This window comes from Chelmon rostratus, chromosome 21 (genome assembly GCF_017976325.1).
Source record: "Chelmon rostratus isolate fCheRos1 chromosome 21, fCheRos1.pri, whole genome shotgun sequence".
In the NCBI taxonomy this organism is placed as follows: Eukaryota; Metazoa; Chordata; class Actinopteri; order Chaetodontiformes; family Chaetodontidae; genus Chelmon; species Chelmon rostratus.
Genome location: NC_055678.1, coordinates 14,853,103 through 14,869,692, shown reverse-complemented (window position 1 = coordinate 14,869,692; position 16,590 = coordinate 14,853,103). Strand labels below are relative to the sequence as shown.

General features: G+C 44.8%; 2 protein-coding genes across 2 annotated transcripts; one reads left to right on the top strand and one right to left on the bottom strand.

Annotated features, from left to right (window-relative positions):
- Positions 1 to 603: 603 nt before the first annotated feature.
- tecpr1a (tectonin beta-propeller repeat containing 1a) lies at positions 604 to 14,293 on the top strand. Its single transcript, XM_041962309.1, has 24 exons — positions 604 to 743; positions 2,191 to 2,434; positions 3,113 to 3,295; positions 3,397 to 3,519; positions 3,668 to 3,787; positions 5,074 to 5,248; positions 5,328 to 5,428; positions 5,691 to 5,792; positions 5,921 to 6,069; positions 6,314 to 6,921; positions 7,206 to 7,351; positions 7,474 to 7,629; positions 7,843 to 7,992; positions 8,522 to 8,679; positions 8,784 to 9,014; positions 9,451 to 9,547; positions 9,742 to 9,821; positions 9,945 to 10,001; positions 10,920 to 11,094; positions 11,423 to 11,558; positions 11,712 to 11,804; positions 11,891 to 11,997; positions 12,297 to 12,416; positions 12,538 to 14,293. The coding sequence occupies exons 2-24, from the start codon at positions 2,210 to 2,212 to the stop codon at positions 12,682 to 12,684; spliced, it is 3,639 nt and encodes a 1,212-aa protein (XP_041818243.1). The 5' UTR covers positions 604 to 743; positions 2,191 to 2,209; the 3' UTR covers positions 12,685 to 14,293.
- On the bottom strand, positions 12,237 to 16,587 carry bhlha15 (basic helix-loop-helix family, member a15). Its single transcript, XM_041962312.1, has 2 exons — positions 16,321 to 16,587; positions 12,237 to 15,651 (listed from the first exon to the last, which is right to left on the bottom strand). The coding sequence occupies exon 2, from the start codon at positions 15,588 to 15,590 to the stop codon at positions 15,030 to 15,032; it is 561 nt and encodes a 186-aa protein (XP_041818246.1). The 5' UTR covers positions 15,591 to 15,651; positions 16,321 to 16,587; the 3' UTR covers positions 12,237 to 15,029.
- Between the last annotated feature and the right edge of the window lie 3 nt (positions 16,588 to 16,590).

The window sequence follows — 16,590 nt, the reverse complement described above, 5'->3', positions numbered from 1 at the left end:
TGTAAAAGTATGCTGTTGCAAGTAATATTAAATTGTGTTAAATCATGGTGCTCCATAACTCCTGAAACATGATTTTTTAAATCGTATATGATAATATTTTGTGTGCACAAGTTATTATCTTGTAAAACAAAATAAGAAATTGAAAATGTTCATGGTTTCTGGAGCTCTATTATTCATTTTGTTGCAGGATGAGTAACAACTTTATGCTCATGTAAACTCAAAACTGAGCAGTTTTAATTTAACCCTAACATTAAAAGAAAAAACCTGTGTGGGTGTGTAGTATCTATCCAATGCATCAGATTTGATCAGCTGATTGTGTGTTTTCTATGTAAAATCAAAGCGACTTGTAACTCTAGTTGTCAGATAAGTGTAGTGAAGTAAAATGTACAGTATTTCCCTCTGAAATGCAGTTCAGTAGGAGTATAGAGTGAGTCAGTTTTTGTTCTTGGGCCTCTGAGGTGTTTTGGAGGCGGTTGATCAGGTTCTGCTCTGACATATGAGCCTGCTGCGCCCCCTGCTGGGCACTGACTCCACAAACACCTGCTGCCGCGGAAGCAGCCAATAGGAATAAGGAACAAGCAGCACTTCCTGTTTCACGTAGGAGAGAAATTATGATGTGAATATATCGGAGGGCACCGGACACGTTATGGTCGAGCTCAGCTGTTCATTCATCTCCACTGGCTGAATGAGCAGCGGTGTCGTCCAACCTGCGCCGTCCCATGGTTTAGGAGAGGAAGCTCAAGGTTCGTCCGCTTGAACTCGCTTCATTTTGCTATTTCTAGAGGGCTAAGCCTGTAAGCCTGCATCAAGGCAAGCCGAGTGTTGTCGTTTAAGCCTAAAGCTGGTTTTACTGTACGGTCTAAGGCTTGTTCGCAGCGTTAACGCTCATATCTCACTCTCCTGTCACTCAACGTCTGTAGCACACTCGCCGTTAAGGCTCATTTGTAGCTCGTGCCGTTGGCGGATGCTAATATGTAGCTACAACACCTTGTTATACAGTAACAAACGTCGCCCATGAACAAACATATTGTTGTTCATTTTACTTTTTGCTTGTGTCAAGGTGTGTCTCTCTATCTGTTAATGTTGTTATGAATATGAGCTGACCATGAAGTGCACTGGTGGCAGAGGATACGCCTTTTAGCGGCAGCATCCCTGCCGTCGCTCACGCAGTGTTTGTGCAATGGAGTCCATTTAAGCCTTTGGCAACCGTTTCACTGTTTACTGTATGAACTGTCGTTTCACATTGACCATGTCAGCGTAAATGTTGTGATGACATAGTCCAGGATATAGACTGTTGTTTAGTAACTTCTACACACGGTAACTGGAGCTAAAGTGGTGTGAACAAACACAGCAGAGTATGCTTCAGTGCCACCTCAACACGCGACCCTGATGAGGGTGTTCAGCTCTGTCCTGAGTGGGACTTTTAACATTGATTTTTAAGGTTTGCTCACCCAAGCTGCACACATTGTGCTGTATATATACATGTATATTTGGACACAGGATGACAAGGCATTGGCATTTTTCACAGGGGGCACATTTTGACCCGTCACAGTAGGAAAAAGCACAGATGTAAAAGGTAAAATTAACCATGGCTGGATTCCATTTAGCTTCAGTGTCAGGGTCCTGGCACACTGGCTCATCGTTGCACTGTCAGGGCTTACTGGGCCACTTGAATAGATCAATAGAATGGATTAATGCTGTTAGTAGCAACTTTGCTTTTCCTGCTTTGACAAGTCAGAAAAAAAATGGCCAATTCTTACAACACTGTACAGGGAAGAGGAAGCGCAGAGGTTGTTGCTAACACTTGCATCCTTTGAGTGTGTTAATGTTTTACACCATGATATCTCCCAGTGAGCTTTATTTGATCACAGACTCAAAAACGTTTCAGCCTCTAATTGATTTCTCTGGCGTAGCAAATGTTTTTTTTTTTCTCTCTCTCTGTCAGCCTCTTTCCTCCTTAACCTTTCCAGCGCTGCTGAACCACCATTGGGTCCATTATAGCAAACACATTTTGTGCAGACAAGTGTTTCTAAAACCCTCTGAACTTCAATTGAGGCAATGTCACAAGGTTTTTAAAGATATTACTTGGAAATGCACAGATTATGTACCTGATATTGTCATGCACCGTGGAATAAAACATAATCTAACTTTAAAGCTACAGTCACCCACTCTCTTCCTCCTGTTCCCTAGGTGTCCGGTGCATGCAACCATGCCTGTCTCTCTGCTATGGGCAGTGGATGTGTACGGGCGGGTCTACAGCCTGTCCACGGCGGGGCAGCTGTGGGAGCAGTGCCGCGACGCTCAGATGGAGTTCAAGCGGGTGACGGCGGCTCAGCAGTGCTGCTGGGGCATCGCCTGTGACAACAACATCTACCTGAATGTCCACGCTTCTGACCTGCCAGTCCGCTACCAAGAGGAGACCTACGAGAATCAGGTGGGTCTCTTCGTCCTCCACCAAGCAGGACGCCGTTGTTGACACAGAGTTTGTTGCTGGAAAAGGAAATTGAAAGAGAATACTTTTCCAAATCAACATTGTAAACACACATAGAAAGGAAGCCATGGCATTTCTTCTCTCACTATGTAAGTGAAAAACGCTCATAAATTCTTCCCCAATCATCCTTTATTTCTGAAGTAAAATCGAAAGTCCCAAGTTCCCCTTGCACTTGTTGTCTTGTTGTGACTGAATGATATTCATTAAGTGCAACATCCTCATACAGCAGTATCCTGCTTCCTCTGTTGCTAACTTCAGCACAGTCATCTGTGTGCCTTAGCAAACACATTAGAAGGGTATTGAACCAGTTTTTAAGCAAAATACTGTGTGTGGGACTCCAATGGCAGAAAAAGATTACAGATTATATTCATGCTTCTGGTGAATGATTGCAAACTTCTTGGACTGTCAGGTTGTTGTCACACAGCTGTGTCAGGTTATGTGCATTAGGTCAATACTCTGTAGTGGTTGTTCTTGTGACTTCCACATGTCGCCAGAAGTGCTCTTTGGCAGTAAACCTTTCAAACATAAGGAAATTGAGAGCGGGGGTGTTTAGATGGGAGTATTGGTTCGACCTTGTGTGTGCTCTAACAAGCCTTCTCCATCTGTCTGTTTTTCTGTCAGCGATGGAATCCTGTCGATGGTTTCTCGGAGCGTTTGTTGCCAAGCGACCGCTGGCAGTGGAGTGATGTCACAGGTCTGCAACACCAGCCTCTGGGCAACTTCCGGCTTCCCTCCAGCAGCTGGGAGTGGGAGGGCGACTGGTACGTGGATGAAAACTTTGAGGGTGAGCCCACAGAGAAAGGGGTGAGTGTCCAGTTTTGCTTGCATCTCCATCCTTGAGCATCAGTTTCTGTCTTTGTTTTATTCCTGCCTTGTTTTAATGATCGAGGTGTTTGCATCCCTAGGGATGGAGCTACGCCATTGACTTTCCCGCCACCTACACCAAAGACAAGAAGTGGAACTCCTGTGTCCGTCGCAGGCGATGGCTCCGCTACAGGAGGTATAAAGCCATGGACACCTGGGCTAAGGTGGGTGTTATACTGACAGTCTGTCTGTCTGTCTGTCTGTCTGTCTGTCTGTCTGTCTGTCTGTCTGTGTGTGTGTGTGTGTGTGTGTGTGTTAGAGAGAAGCTTTCAGTTTGTTCACCTGCATCTCCCTTCCTGTGTGTGCTGACAGATCCCCTCACAGCAGACGACTCTACCAGATCCTTTCAGCGACATCAGCTGTGGCGGCTGGGAGATCAGTGAGGAGCCCAGAGGTCGGCTATCACTGTGGGCTGTGTCCCTACAGGGAAAGGTACACACACACACACACACACACACACACAAACACACACACACAGACCACGCACCTTAACCTTGGGTATCCATGGCAATGAAAAACCCTGACTCCAAAAAAGTTGGGACGCTGTGTAAAACATAAATAAAATGGAATGCAATCATTTGCAATACATATAATACATGAGCAAAAGATGATATTTAGTGTTTTACCCCATAAACTTTTCACACGTTTCAAAGAAGTCAGGACAGGAGCAACAAGTTGGGAAAGTTGTGGAATGCGCCAAAAACACCTGTTTAGAACATTTCACAGGTAAACAGGTTGATTGGTAACAGGTGATAGTATCATGATTGGGTATGAAAGGAGCATCCTGGAAAGGCTCAGTCGTTCACAAGCGAGGATGGAGCGAGGTTCACCACTTTGTGAGCACATGATTGTATAAGGGAGATTAAGACGTGGACTCTGGAACTGGTGTCGGTGAACTCAGTTCATTAGCAAATCATTACATTCTGTTTTTATCTACATTTTATGTCCCACCTTGGTTTGGAATCGGGGTTGTACATCACATCTTTATTAGCTTGTAATTTGCACAAATTAAGTTAGTGACATTGTGAGAAAACAGTATTTTGCTGTCCTCTCATGCATATTGCGAAATATTTGGCACTGTAAAATAGCACTAATTATCAATCAATTATGTATGTACAATAATACAGCATAGTTGATAGAGGCAAAAGATTCAAGATTCAAGATTTCTTTATTGTCATTGAGAATGACATGTCAATGAAATTTTCATTGCAACTCCCATGTTAGAAACAAGATAATAAGCAAGATAAGAAAGATTCAAAAATAAAATTAAGATACTACCATAAAATAAACCAACATGCAATAAAAATATTCGTAAATGCAATTACAAATATACCAGAAATGAAAATATACTAAGACAATAAAATATACTAAATAAACAATAAAATATACCAATACAATAAATAACATGTGTCTGTAATCTTTGCTGTCATGCAGCTTATAAAAGCTGTCATGCTTTGTAAAATTGAACCATTATTAACTGTATCCAATGTGATTCATTTTGCTTATCTAATTTATTTTTAGATTTGTATATAAACTTACACTAAACACATACTAAGGAGGTGTTTGTGTGTCTGTTTTATTATTTTTGACCTTGTTGTTGCCTATAGCAAGATCACACACTCAGTTTTCACATCAATGAAAGAACTATGTTTGCATTGCTGGATGCAGATCACTTACTGTCCTGCTATCACTCTCACCCTGCTTTTCTCTCCATCCAGGTGTGGTTCAGAGAGGGAATATATCACCATAACCCAGAGGGCAATTTGTGGGAGGAGGTGCCTCTCCCCGGAGAGGTGGTCCAGATCAGCTGTGGCCCGGGGGATCTGGTCTGGGCGGTGCTGTGGGAGGGGCAGCTCATTGTCAGGGAGGGCATCGGCCGAGACTGCCCCAAAGGTACACGTCTCACTCATGAGAGGAGGGTGTGGTTTGTGTGTGATCTTGCTTATGGAGCGTAATATTTTCTGCATATCAGGTACCTCCTGGGCTGTGGTGGACTCTCCCAGTCCTGATGTAGGAGCCACACATGTAGCTGTGGGTATCAATGTTGTTTGGGCTTTGACCAAGGACAACAAAGTAAGAAAATTATGTAATTAAGACTCTACCAGCTAACTTTTAATAGAATTGTTTGTATTTTTAAGGGTTTTTTCTTTCTGTTTTCTTTTTGTTACTATTATCCAGTATCTTATATAACTGTTCATTACATGTTTATTCTGTATCCTAAATTGAGATTGTGGTGAGGTGATTAATTTTACTGACACAATATGCCAAACAGAAAACTTGAAAATGTGTGTTATCCTAAAGAGCGTATTTCCTCCCTGCTCTCCTGCTCTGCCAGGTGTGGTTCAGACGGGGCGTGAACTCCCACAACCCCTGTGGCTCCGGCTGGATCAGCATGGTTGGTGAAATGATCATGATCAACGTAGGACTCAACGACCAGGTGAATTGCAGCCAAGTGACTTCACTTCCTGTTTAAAACTGCATCAAGTACCTTCCTCTCTGCTGGTTAGTGTCAGGTCAGGGGTTGTGGATGTATTTAAGTCAACCTGCTGCTGCTGTTGTGGGCAGGTGTTGGCTATCAGCTGTGAGGATCGGGCGGTGTACTTCCGACAAGGTGTGACCTCCAGCGAACTGAGTGGGAAGACCTGGAAGGCCATCAACGTCCCCCGAGATGGAGACAGATCCCACTCCAGTGCGAGCGCAAACAGCCTGCAGAGGTGGAGAGGCCTCAGTGGATACACACACACACACACAGACATGGATATAGACAGATATTTTAGACAGATAACATTTGAGGAAGGGGGTTATTCCATAAGTAGATCCATAATCACTGGAAAACACAGGAAGCAGTGATAGCAGATGGCAGATACGTTTCCAGTGCGGACCATTATTGTTAAGGTGTTTGCAGGGAAAACAATAACAAATGAATTTAGTTTGAATTACTCTCCCTCCATTTCACAGTGCTGGATGCTTCTTCTGTGGTGAGGTACGTGCTCAGTCAGCAGCAAGCGATGTGGAATCAGACACAGAGAAAGGATCAACAGATGGAACCAGCTGCCTCGTCACCTCCACCTCCCCAGAGTCCTTTGTTGATGCCCCCACAGACCACTCTGACCAACCTATGGAGACCCCCAAACCCCGAATCCCCAAAGTCACCAGCGACAGCTTCATCTCAGAACTCGTCTCTGACCGAGAACAAGCAAAGACCTCAAAAGAGGGCAGGTCTGCTGGCCCAGCTGTTCCAGAAGAGGAGACTTTCCCCGGGGAAGGAGAGGTCAAAGCCCCATGTGCTGGCGAAGCTATGTCCCCCAGCCAGTCTGGAGGTCCTCTCGACCCACAGTGGAGTAATGTGGACCTGGAGGAGGCACAGGGCCAGCAGGCCCAGACCGGAGCAGCGCTGGACACAGCTGACACCTGTAGCTTGTCATCAGTGGCCACATACACTATGGCCATGGAGGACCCATACGGGGTAGATGAGCACCCTCTGTGGGCGTGGGTCAGTGGAGGAGGCTGCTCTGTGGACAGTCACTCCCATCTCAACTGGTTCAACGGCTCAATTAACACTTCATGTGAGTTAGATGAAACAGCTATCCAGTAAACGACTGAGCTGTTAGACTCAATGTTTTTCAGCTTAACATTAATCAGTAATCGAAGAATTTAGGCTCTTCTGGAGCTACAACTACATACAAACTACAACCCATGTATAAAGTCGTGTAACATCATTATTCATCAGCATGATTGTATTTTAATTCCTTGTGTGCAGGAAACCTGTGGTGCAGTTGAGAAAGACCTCAGTCCATTTTGTTTCCTTTTCTTTTCTCAGTTATTGATTTTTCCTTTCTGTCCTTCCCAGCTTTGGTCCAGTCAGTCCAGTCCATGAGTCTGTCTGTCACCCCAGCTCAGACGGCAGCCTGGCGGAGACAAATCTTTGAGCAACTGAGTGAGAGGACCAAAAGAGAGATGGATAATTTCAGACATTATGAACAAGCCATAGAGCAGGTAGATGCAGAACAGTAACAATTGTGATCTGCCTGACAGCAGGAGCTTTTACAGTTGCTCTTCAGGATATTTGTTCTTTTCCACTTATTTCAGTTCTTATTTCTGCCCCTGTCCCAATGCAGTCTGTGTGGGTGAAGAAGGGAACCATGCAGTGGTGGAGAGACTGGAAGCCACACAAGTGGATAGATGTCCATTTTGCCCTGGAGCAGTTCTCAGGCCCAGAGGGCAACAAGGATGGCATCCTTTTCATCTATTACAACTTTTATGAGGAGAAGAAGGTGAGCAAGAAGTGTGTGTTAGTGTGGATTAGACTTTTCAGATGTCTTCTTGAGGGATATAGTTGTTTTGATAATTAAGCGTGAATGAATGAATGAGTACCGCTGTGTCTCTTTGGCACTCACAACTGCTTTTCTCTTCTTCCTTCATTTACGCATTTTTTATTTTCTATCTACTTTTTACTCTCCTTCCCTCACTGCTGTCACTCTCTCCAGTACCTGCATGCCTTCATCAACGAGGTCACCATCCTGGTCCCTGTGCTAAATGACTCCAAACACACCTTTGCCATCTACACTCCTGAGCGGACCAAACAGAGGTGGCCAATCAGATTGGCAGCTGCGACAGAGCTCGAGATGCATGATTGGGTACGTTTGGACACGGCACAGCAGTTTTACAGAAAACCTTCTTATCCCTGTCGTGTATTTTGTCTCATCTGACGTGAAAAACTGCTGCCCAGCTTTTGCTGTTATGTAAGCTGTGACAACTAAGATGTGTATTATTCAGAGATTAATAGTTGCTGAAATTTCACAGTCTGTGCTTGCGCCAAAAATCTATTATTATAAGACCATCACCAGAAAGTAGTGAGGCAGAAAACATGATGAATCAATACCTCATAATAAATTTGTGTTTTCATGTACAAAGCGAGACACATTTTATTTGCTTTCTTGGACTGCACAGATTCCCACCTGGAACAAAAAGGTTGTAGAACCGTCTGCAGTCATGTCTAATGCACTGAAATACCATTCTCCTCTAAGTGTTCTAGATGCCCTTATGGTTGGACACACATTTCTACCATTTCCTTTTTATTGCCTCCTCTCTGTCTCTTCTAATCACTTCTCATTTGTCTCTCCCTCCCTTCCCAAACCAATCTGTTGGCACTCCCTCACAATCAAGCTGGCGTTGTTGAGCGTGTCATGCTGCGACTCAAGGAGGATCCAGGGTCCTCCCTCCAAGCAGGCCATCTGGTCAATCACCTGCAAAGGGGACATCTTTGTCTGTGAGCCCTCTCCTTGTCTGGAGGCCATGCCTTACCCCACGCCCTGCGACCAGATGTGAGAATGGCCCGCACATCACTCACGTCAAGTTCTGATAGATAACGATGTAAATAATTGCCTTAATCACTCAGCCTTCATGAAGCATTTTTTCCTTTGTGCAGGTTCTGGCGGCAGGTTGGAGGTCACCTACGTGTGGTGGAGTGTAACAGTGTTGGCATAGTGTGGGGGATCGGCTATGACCACACTGCCTGGGTCTACACGGGGGGCTACGGAGGGGGCTTCTTCCAGGGACTGGCCAGCAGCACGGATAACATTTACTCACAGACGGATGTCAAGAGTGTCTACATATATGAGAACCAGAGGTGGAACCCTGTCACCGGCTACACCAACAGGTAGAGCACTCGCTCCCGACAACTGAGGTTCAAGTAAAAGTGGGAAGTTTGTACTTCAGCAGCAGGCATCTGTGAAATTCATCTACCTAGTTTTTGTCAAACTGTTGCTGAAACATTTGATTTCTTTGGTTGCACAATTGCAATGTCTGCAATACAGAACTTCCCAGGCTGTGTAATGTGTGCAGTGACTACTTAGACACCAGGGATGACAACTTATGTCCCTACTTTTTTTACGAACATCTCACAAAAATGTAATGTGACAGAGATTCCGAGAATTTCTTTTTTCTTTAAAAACATCAAAATTGACCGTAACACTATGATGTGACAAATAAATGAAAACATTACTGCTGCAGCTAAAGTGCAGTACGTGTTGTTTTTGATCATTTGATTTAAAGTGAAAAGTCACTCACCGTCACTGAAAGTGTGTTTATTTTAGAGGGCTACCTACAGACCGCTACATGTGGAGTGACGCATCAGGACTACATGAGTGCACAAAAACAAATATGAAGCCTCCCTCCCCACAGTGGACATGGGTAAATACAGCTACACACACACACACACACACACACACAGGGAAATGCCCTGAGGTGATTGGAAACCATCCTTCCGTTCTGACCAATAGTTTGGAAACTGTAAATATTTGGACTGGAGTTATCATGGACAAGGTGTGTAGCCAAAAACACACATGTGTTGACAGTGTTTCACTTCACATATTTGCTGTTTTCAGGTGTCTGACTGGTCTATTGACTACAGCGTCTCAGGGGGGACAGACAGAGAAGGCTGGCAATATGCAGCCGATTTTCCAGCGTAGGTTTCCTTTCTCATTCCTCAAAACCATCTCCTGTGTCACTGCTGCCTTCATATTTATGGCCTTCATTCATTTATCTTTTCCTGCAATTCTTCCTTCCTGTTCCCCATCTCTCCGTGCAGGTCATATCACGGCCATAAAACGATGAAGGACTTTGTGCGTCGCAGGCGATGGGCCAGGTACTATAAAAAGCAGCACTGGCATATATAGTCTCTCCATTATATTTGTTCAGCAGGTACACAGTGGCCGGAGAGTGCACTTTATATTGCAGGTTTTATTTGTGTGTTTTTGTTGGTTTTTTAAAAAGTCAAGACAGACTTAGCAGAGGAGACAGTGCAGAGACTTGGAATAGAGAGTGCTGACACCAGTTGATCTTAAGTCAGTGAGGGAAAATTATTTAGAAATTGAGGTTTTGGACAAGGAGAATCTTAACACTCATCGATTTGATTTGATTTATTTTATCTATTTTGTTTTAAATCCTAAATGGATAGTACTTGGTGTTGTATTAGATTGTATCATAATGTACAGGTCTTGCACGTAGAGTTGGGTTTTTAGTACTTCTTATAAAAACGGCTCTTAAAAGACCAATGGAGCCAGAACATATGACATTAAAATGGGAATATGGCATTTGACACTAAAACCTTTAAATATTTATCTGCAGAAGTTCTCGTAATTGTTCATGTAATTTAAGATGCTTTCTAAGAGATTATAAAAAAGATAATCACTGAAAAGTGTCTTGTACATTAATTGATAACCTCCACCAATTATGCACCAACATCACTTGTGTCACTTGTATTTTGTATTTTCCATACTTGAGTGTGGAAACATGAGGAGCACAATGCATAACAGGAACACATAAATGACTCTTATGTCCATGAAGCTATCGCCACAGTGCATGCTGGGAGGGTTCCCAACACAACTACCTAATGTAACTGCAATCACATGATCAGCTCTCAATATATGAATGCTGATCATAGTTTCTACTCTGGATGAGAATAAACAGGATTGTTTGACCCATTTGATGAACAGGACCCTTGTTCTTTTGCCACACTTCATAATCCAGCAGCATTGAGCGTTGTGTTTTTCCTCCTGGACAGGAAGTGTAAATTGACCACTACAGGACCCTGGCAAGAAATTCCACCTATACCACTGAGCGATGTGACCATCCTGCCATGTGCAGCTCAGAGCAGCGTGGACGTGGTTCCTCTGTGGGCCATCAGCAACAAGGGAGACGTGCTCTGCCGCCTGGGAGTCAGCGCACTGACACCTGCAGTGAGTCACCTTTACTGTGTGCATGCAGACACCCCATGAACAGGGTAAACACCATCTGGGTAGTCACCCATAAACATTCAGAGCCATTTTTCTGTTCTCATTGCAACTTTGCAACATACTGGCTTTGGAAAGTGTGTGGAATCCTTTCTTTAACTTTAATCTCATTGGAGGCTTTTCCGACACAGTTACCATTCATGACTTTGATATAAGAGTGCAAGAGATCATCTAATTGATAAGTGTGCAAATACTTCAAGTGTAGCTGCAATAGAAACAATTTTAACAGTACTTGAGAGGTAATTGCTGTAACATCCTATTGTTGGTCTCTCAGGGATCCTCGTGGCTCCACGTTGGAACCGACCAGCCTTTCAAGTCCATCTCCATCGGGGATGCCAGCCAGGTTTGGGCCATCGCTCGGGACGGCTCTGCCTTTTACAGGGGATCTGTCTCCGCACAGAGGCCAGCAGGTCAGTGGAAGAGGCTATGAGACTCTGTGTGGAGGAACAGAGAGTATCATTCATCCCACTGTAAACAAAAAAATGAAGCAGTTTGTCAGCCTCTGCTGCAAACAAAGATGATTTTCACTTATACAGTATTATGTGTTGTGTCTCCCTCTGCAGGAGACTGTTGGTACCACATCCCCTCCCCATCCAAACAGAAGCTGAAGCAGGTGTCTGTTGGGAGGACATCAGTCTACACTGTAGATGAAAATGGTAGAGTGATTGCATACCTGATATACCCGACATTTCCTGGTAGACTAATTCTGATGATGTGTCTAATGTGGCTGACTCCTGTTCAGGTAACCTGTGGTACCGGCATGGTGTGACCCCCAGCTACCCTCAGGGCTCCTCCTGGGAACACATCTCTAATAACGTACGCAAGGTCTCTGTAGGGCCTCTGGACCAGGTCAGTACCAGGATATCAGTACAATGTGGAACTTTTTTTTCCACATTGACAGCCACCTTATTATCTGAGTCTGTGATTCCACTCTGTCAGTTTGATATTCCATGTGGTGTGAAGCATCACAGAAAGACTGGTTTGGTAAACATGAGCATTCTGTTTTTTATTATTTGGAGCTTCTAAAATGAAACGTCAACACTAAAACCGGCAAAATCTTCATAAAATATACCACTTTGAGGCTGTAAACAATGCATGCATGTTGTTTGGTGGGTGACTTGTGTTGTCCTGTTGTTGTGGGGGTGCAGGTGTGGATCATAGCAGACAAGGTGCAGGGCAGCCACAGTTTGAGCTGTGGAACAGTGTGCCATCGACTCGGAGTCCAACCTATGGAGCCTAAAGGACAATCGTGGGACTACGGCATTGGGGTAAGACAAAGGTTTTCAGGATATCTGCATGTCTTGAAAAGTCTTAAAAAGCCTCAAGACAGTGGATCATGCTGTTTCTAGAGCTGAGTTCTCCCTCATTCTCTCTCATCCTGTCTTTTAGGGTGGGTGGGACCACATCACAGTGAGAGGGAACTCCATGGAGCCGCCGCGGGTCCGTCTTCCCTCTCTAACAGACCCATCTGTCCCAGCCCCTCGGAGCCCCCTCCCTGTCAGGAACACAGAGGTCAACAGCCATGCTGTGGGATGAGCGACGTGCACACACACTGTACAGAGCCATCCTCAACCATATTACCTTTATAGTCATCCTTTGTAGATAGTTCTAGTCTTCACATCACTGCAGTGAGTGTTACAGAAAGTTGTCACTTTTGGATACTTAGAACAATCTTCAATGCTGAGCTGTGTTTCATTTTTTCTGACATTGTTTTTTTCTCTTTGTTTTTGTTCACTGGCATTGAACTTGATGGTCTTAAGAGTTTTCTTTCTTATTTATTCGTCAGGATGTGATGTTTCTGTGTATGGATTATCACATTGAAGCTGGAGGTGGAAGGGATGTTTTCCAAAGGTTTTTTGTTGTTTTTTTAAGGAAAAATTTGTGTATTTAATGACAGCTGCTTGGCTGCTGAACTGTCAGCTCCAGGGCTCGTATTGCGTACAAATAGAAATGATGCGTCACCTTAACCTGCAGGCAACAGGTTAGCACATGTTCCAATAGAGTAAAGCCTGATTACTGTGGAAACAGAAGAAAATGGTAACTGGATAGAGAAAATGTTTCATCCAGGCTTCACTGGCTCCCTCTACTGTCTGACACACTCCTGTAAAAATGTACACCACACACTGTAGAGAAGCACATATGCAGCATCTGTTGGTGTCAAATTTCATAGGTTTGTGAAAGGACCTCTTGAAGCCTAAATTTGAATTTACTGAGTGCAATGATCCTGTCAATTGGAGCCAAATCCAATTTAGGGTAATGTGGTGAAACCTGTGTGAAGCTGAGTTTGGATGGGCGAGGAGCAGCCTGAGTGTTACAAGCTGTAAATTAAGACAAAAGCTCCAAAGTGGAGACTTTTCTGTAAGGGTTAGTTAGTTTTAATGGTACAACTCAGACTTTTAACGTCTTAAGACACCACTCGTGTGGTGGTTGCCGCTCGCCACATACGAACAGCTGAGCGACATTTTTATTAAGGACTTGATATTTTGTGAAAAATGTTGTCATTATAATGGTACTGTCTTGGAGTATGTGCAATGGTTGGCGATGTAAACAAAGCAAAAGTGGATTTTTTGTAAGAGTCTTGTGGTTGAAATGCTAAAACTGAACCTTCCTCTTTCTCAGGAGAATGTTTGCATTTGCACGCCGCCAACTTCCTTTGGACTCATGGTAGAATGACTGAGCAGTGACAAAAAAAGCTGAACACTATATTTTTGTTAGAAATCTGTAAGATATTAGGGTATTAGGGTATTAGTATTTTACACTAAGCATAGTGGTAATATAATATGGTGGGGTCATGTTTGTACATTTGACAAAGAACAATTCATTCAAACTGCAGTTTTCCATTAACAAATATTCATAAATTGCACACACCGATGAATTGCATCCAGTCAATCCAGTCAGTTCATTTATGTTAACAGCTGCCCAAAGTCCCCCATATCATCATATACTGTCTAAATATGATGCAGCATTTGGAAATGCTGCATGTGTACAGAGATCTGTCTGTATTATCTGTGAATAACATCATACTGTGTGACTAACACATCAGTGCTGTTGACATCGTGGAGTACATTTTTGTGTACACAAGTGTTGTGCATGGTCAAAATAACAGCCCTTGTCAATAAATAAATGTGTTTATTGATAATAACTCCTCAAATAGTTTCTGTTCTCCTCTTCATTATGACAACGTCCGGTCTCGAGACACAAAAAGTTAAATAACACACACTTCAAACATCGCCTGGGCCTTGCAGCTACGTACGCGCAACCTGTAAGAGGACGAGTAAATCGTGTTCTCAGCTTGGCGGTAGATTGTCTTCGTGAGCAAATGAGCAAACAGACTTTCTTGCTTCAACATTTCAATATTTAGACGTGCTGATCGCCCTTTTTTTTCTGGATGTGACAGTTATGACTCCGGGCTACGATGAGCAGGTTTCTCAACAGAAAACACACAAAAAAGATCACAAGATAACACAAAAGAGAACAAGTCCGTGCTCCATCTCACACCACAGAAGGCGAGAAATAAGACACAGAATGGCGAAAGATTGGCCCTTCCTTTCTGAGTACAACAGCAAATTTCACTCTTCATAACCACGATCCATCTCCTTTTCACTGTCCAGTCTGCAGTCTTTGTGTCTGCGACGTGAATGGTCCCCAAATCGTTCCACATAATGCATGAAGGGCAGGTTCTAGACAGCCCACCTGTTGCTCAGGTGCGTGGGTTTATTGTGTGAGGTCTAGCATCCGGGGTCCTACACAGGACACCAGTCCTGACCTGTGTGCATGTAGGAACTGGATATTCATTGAGATCTGGCCCTAAAAGTCTACCCACGCCTTGGAGACGGCCTCCTGGTGCCTCTCGTGGTCTCCAAGCCATGTTGCAGCTGCTGTTAGCTGCGCTGGCTGAAGCTATGCACGTGGGTGAGGTACTGGGTGAGATTGTCCTCGCCGTCCTCCTGCAGGTGCTGCTGGTAGCACTGGAGCAGCTTGGCGGCGCTGGCCTCCGATGGGACCCCTCCAGCCGGCAGGCAGGCCCCTGACATGTCCAGGATGATGGTGGTTAAGGATTTGATGTAATTCTTTGCCAGGGTCAGTGTCTCGATCTTGGACAGCTTCTTGTCAGTCTTGACGTGGGGGATGGCCTCGCGCAACGCCTGGAAGGCGTTGTTCAGCTTGTGCATTCGCTGGCGTTCCCGCTCGTTGCTCTCTAGCCGCCGGACGCTGCGCTCCTTGTTGCTGGAGCCGTGCTGCCTGCGCCGCCGACCTCCGCCCACTCCTCCTTTACGCTTGCCGTCCCCACCCCTCAGCGACCCCCTCCAGGAGCCGCCGATCCGGACCGAGGCCTCCGAGCCCTCCTGCTCGCTGGAGCCTGGCTCTGGTTCGGTGAGCTCTGGCTCGGGGTCAGACCAGGTCCTCCTGGATGCTTTCATAGCCTTCCCTTTGGACTTCATCCTGCTGCCTCCTTCACCTCGCTCTCTTTCTGGCGGCGTAGATCTCACAGCTTCAACAGGCCTGGAAAAAAAAGATGAGGACGTCAGAGAAAGGAAGGAAGAAGCTGAACTTTTTGGAAAAATATTTTCTACAGTCTTCTCCCTGTCAGCCACTAATGCCCAAATACCAAATGAGCCTCTCTCCAATTCAAACAGCCTTGCATCCTGTTGTATCTAATCAGCCTGTTGCAGTGTGAAAACTCCATGATGTTGGACTGGTAATCTACTCTTATCCCCACGGTCCTGCGATAATGCCCATTTCAAGGTTACGCTCACAAAAACACAGAGACCAGCCAGCCAGCGCTCGGATAATCCCCCTCCACTGCCCTTTAACTCCACTTTAACCAGGAGGTGTTCATCTTAAAAAGCACTAATCAGCCAATGTGTTGAAATTTGCTGTAGCTTTAGTTGAGGATTCACTACAGCTGGTTCACACTCAAACATTTCTTTCAACCTAATGATCAAATATGCTAATGTGCTAAAACTGCTCTAATTTTAAAGATAAGGCTGATTTACATATTTATTTTCCTAACCCAAGTGTAATCACCTCAACGGTAGTGTTGTAGCTGATAGGAGATAAACAGGCAAAAGTCTCCTTTCACTGAGGTAAATGATGCACACACACACACACACACACACACACCGTGGACGTGAATGAAACAGCTGTAAAAAGCGGTGTAAAAAGCCTCACCTTAGAAGTGGAACTAACTTTCCTCCTCCTTAGTGTTTACAGACGGATCTCCACCATGCAGCCGCTCACTCACAGCTCCATCCTGCAGAGCGCTGAGGGACAGAGCAGCAGAGCGTCGCCGTGCAGCGGACACACACACGCTCGCGCTCAGATAACCGTCACATGTGGCCTACCTGTCGCTGACTGATGTACACGTAGCGCTGCTCAGCCAATCACAAAGGAGCAGCCCCCCCCCCCCCCCCCGCAGCTCCGCGCTCTGCCCCAAAAGGC

Coding starts and splice junctions, on each gene's coding strand:
- tecpr1a (XM_041962309.1), top strand. CDS start 2,210: ATGCCTGTCTCTCTGCTATGGGCAGTGGATGTGTACGGGCGGGTCTAC. Junction 5,793..5,920: donor ACGTAGGACTCAACGACCAG/GTGAATTGCAGC, acceptor TGTTGTGGGCAG/GTGTTGGCTATCAGCTGTGA. Junction 6,922..7,205: donor CGGCTCAATTAACACTTCAT/GTGAGTTAGATG, acceptor TGTCCTTCCCAG/CTTTGGTCCAGTCAGTCCAG.
- bhlha15 (XM_041962312.1), bottom strand. CDS start 15,590: ATGAAGTCCAAAGGGAAGGCTATGAAAGCATCCAGGAGGACCTGGTCT.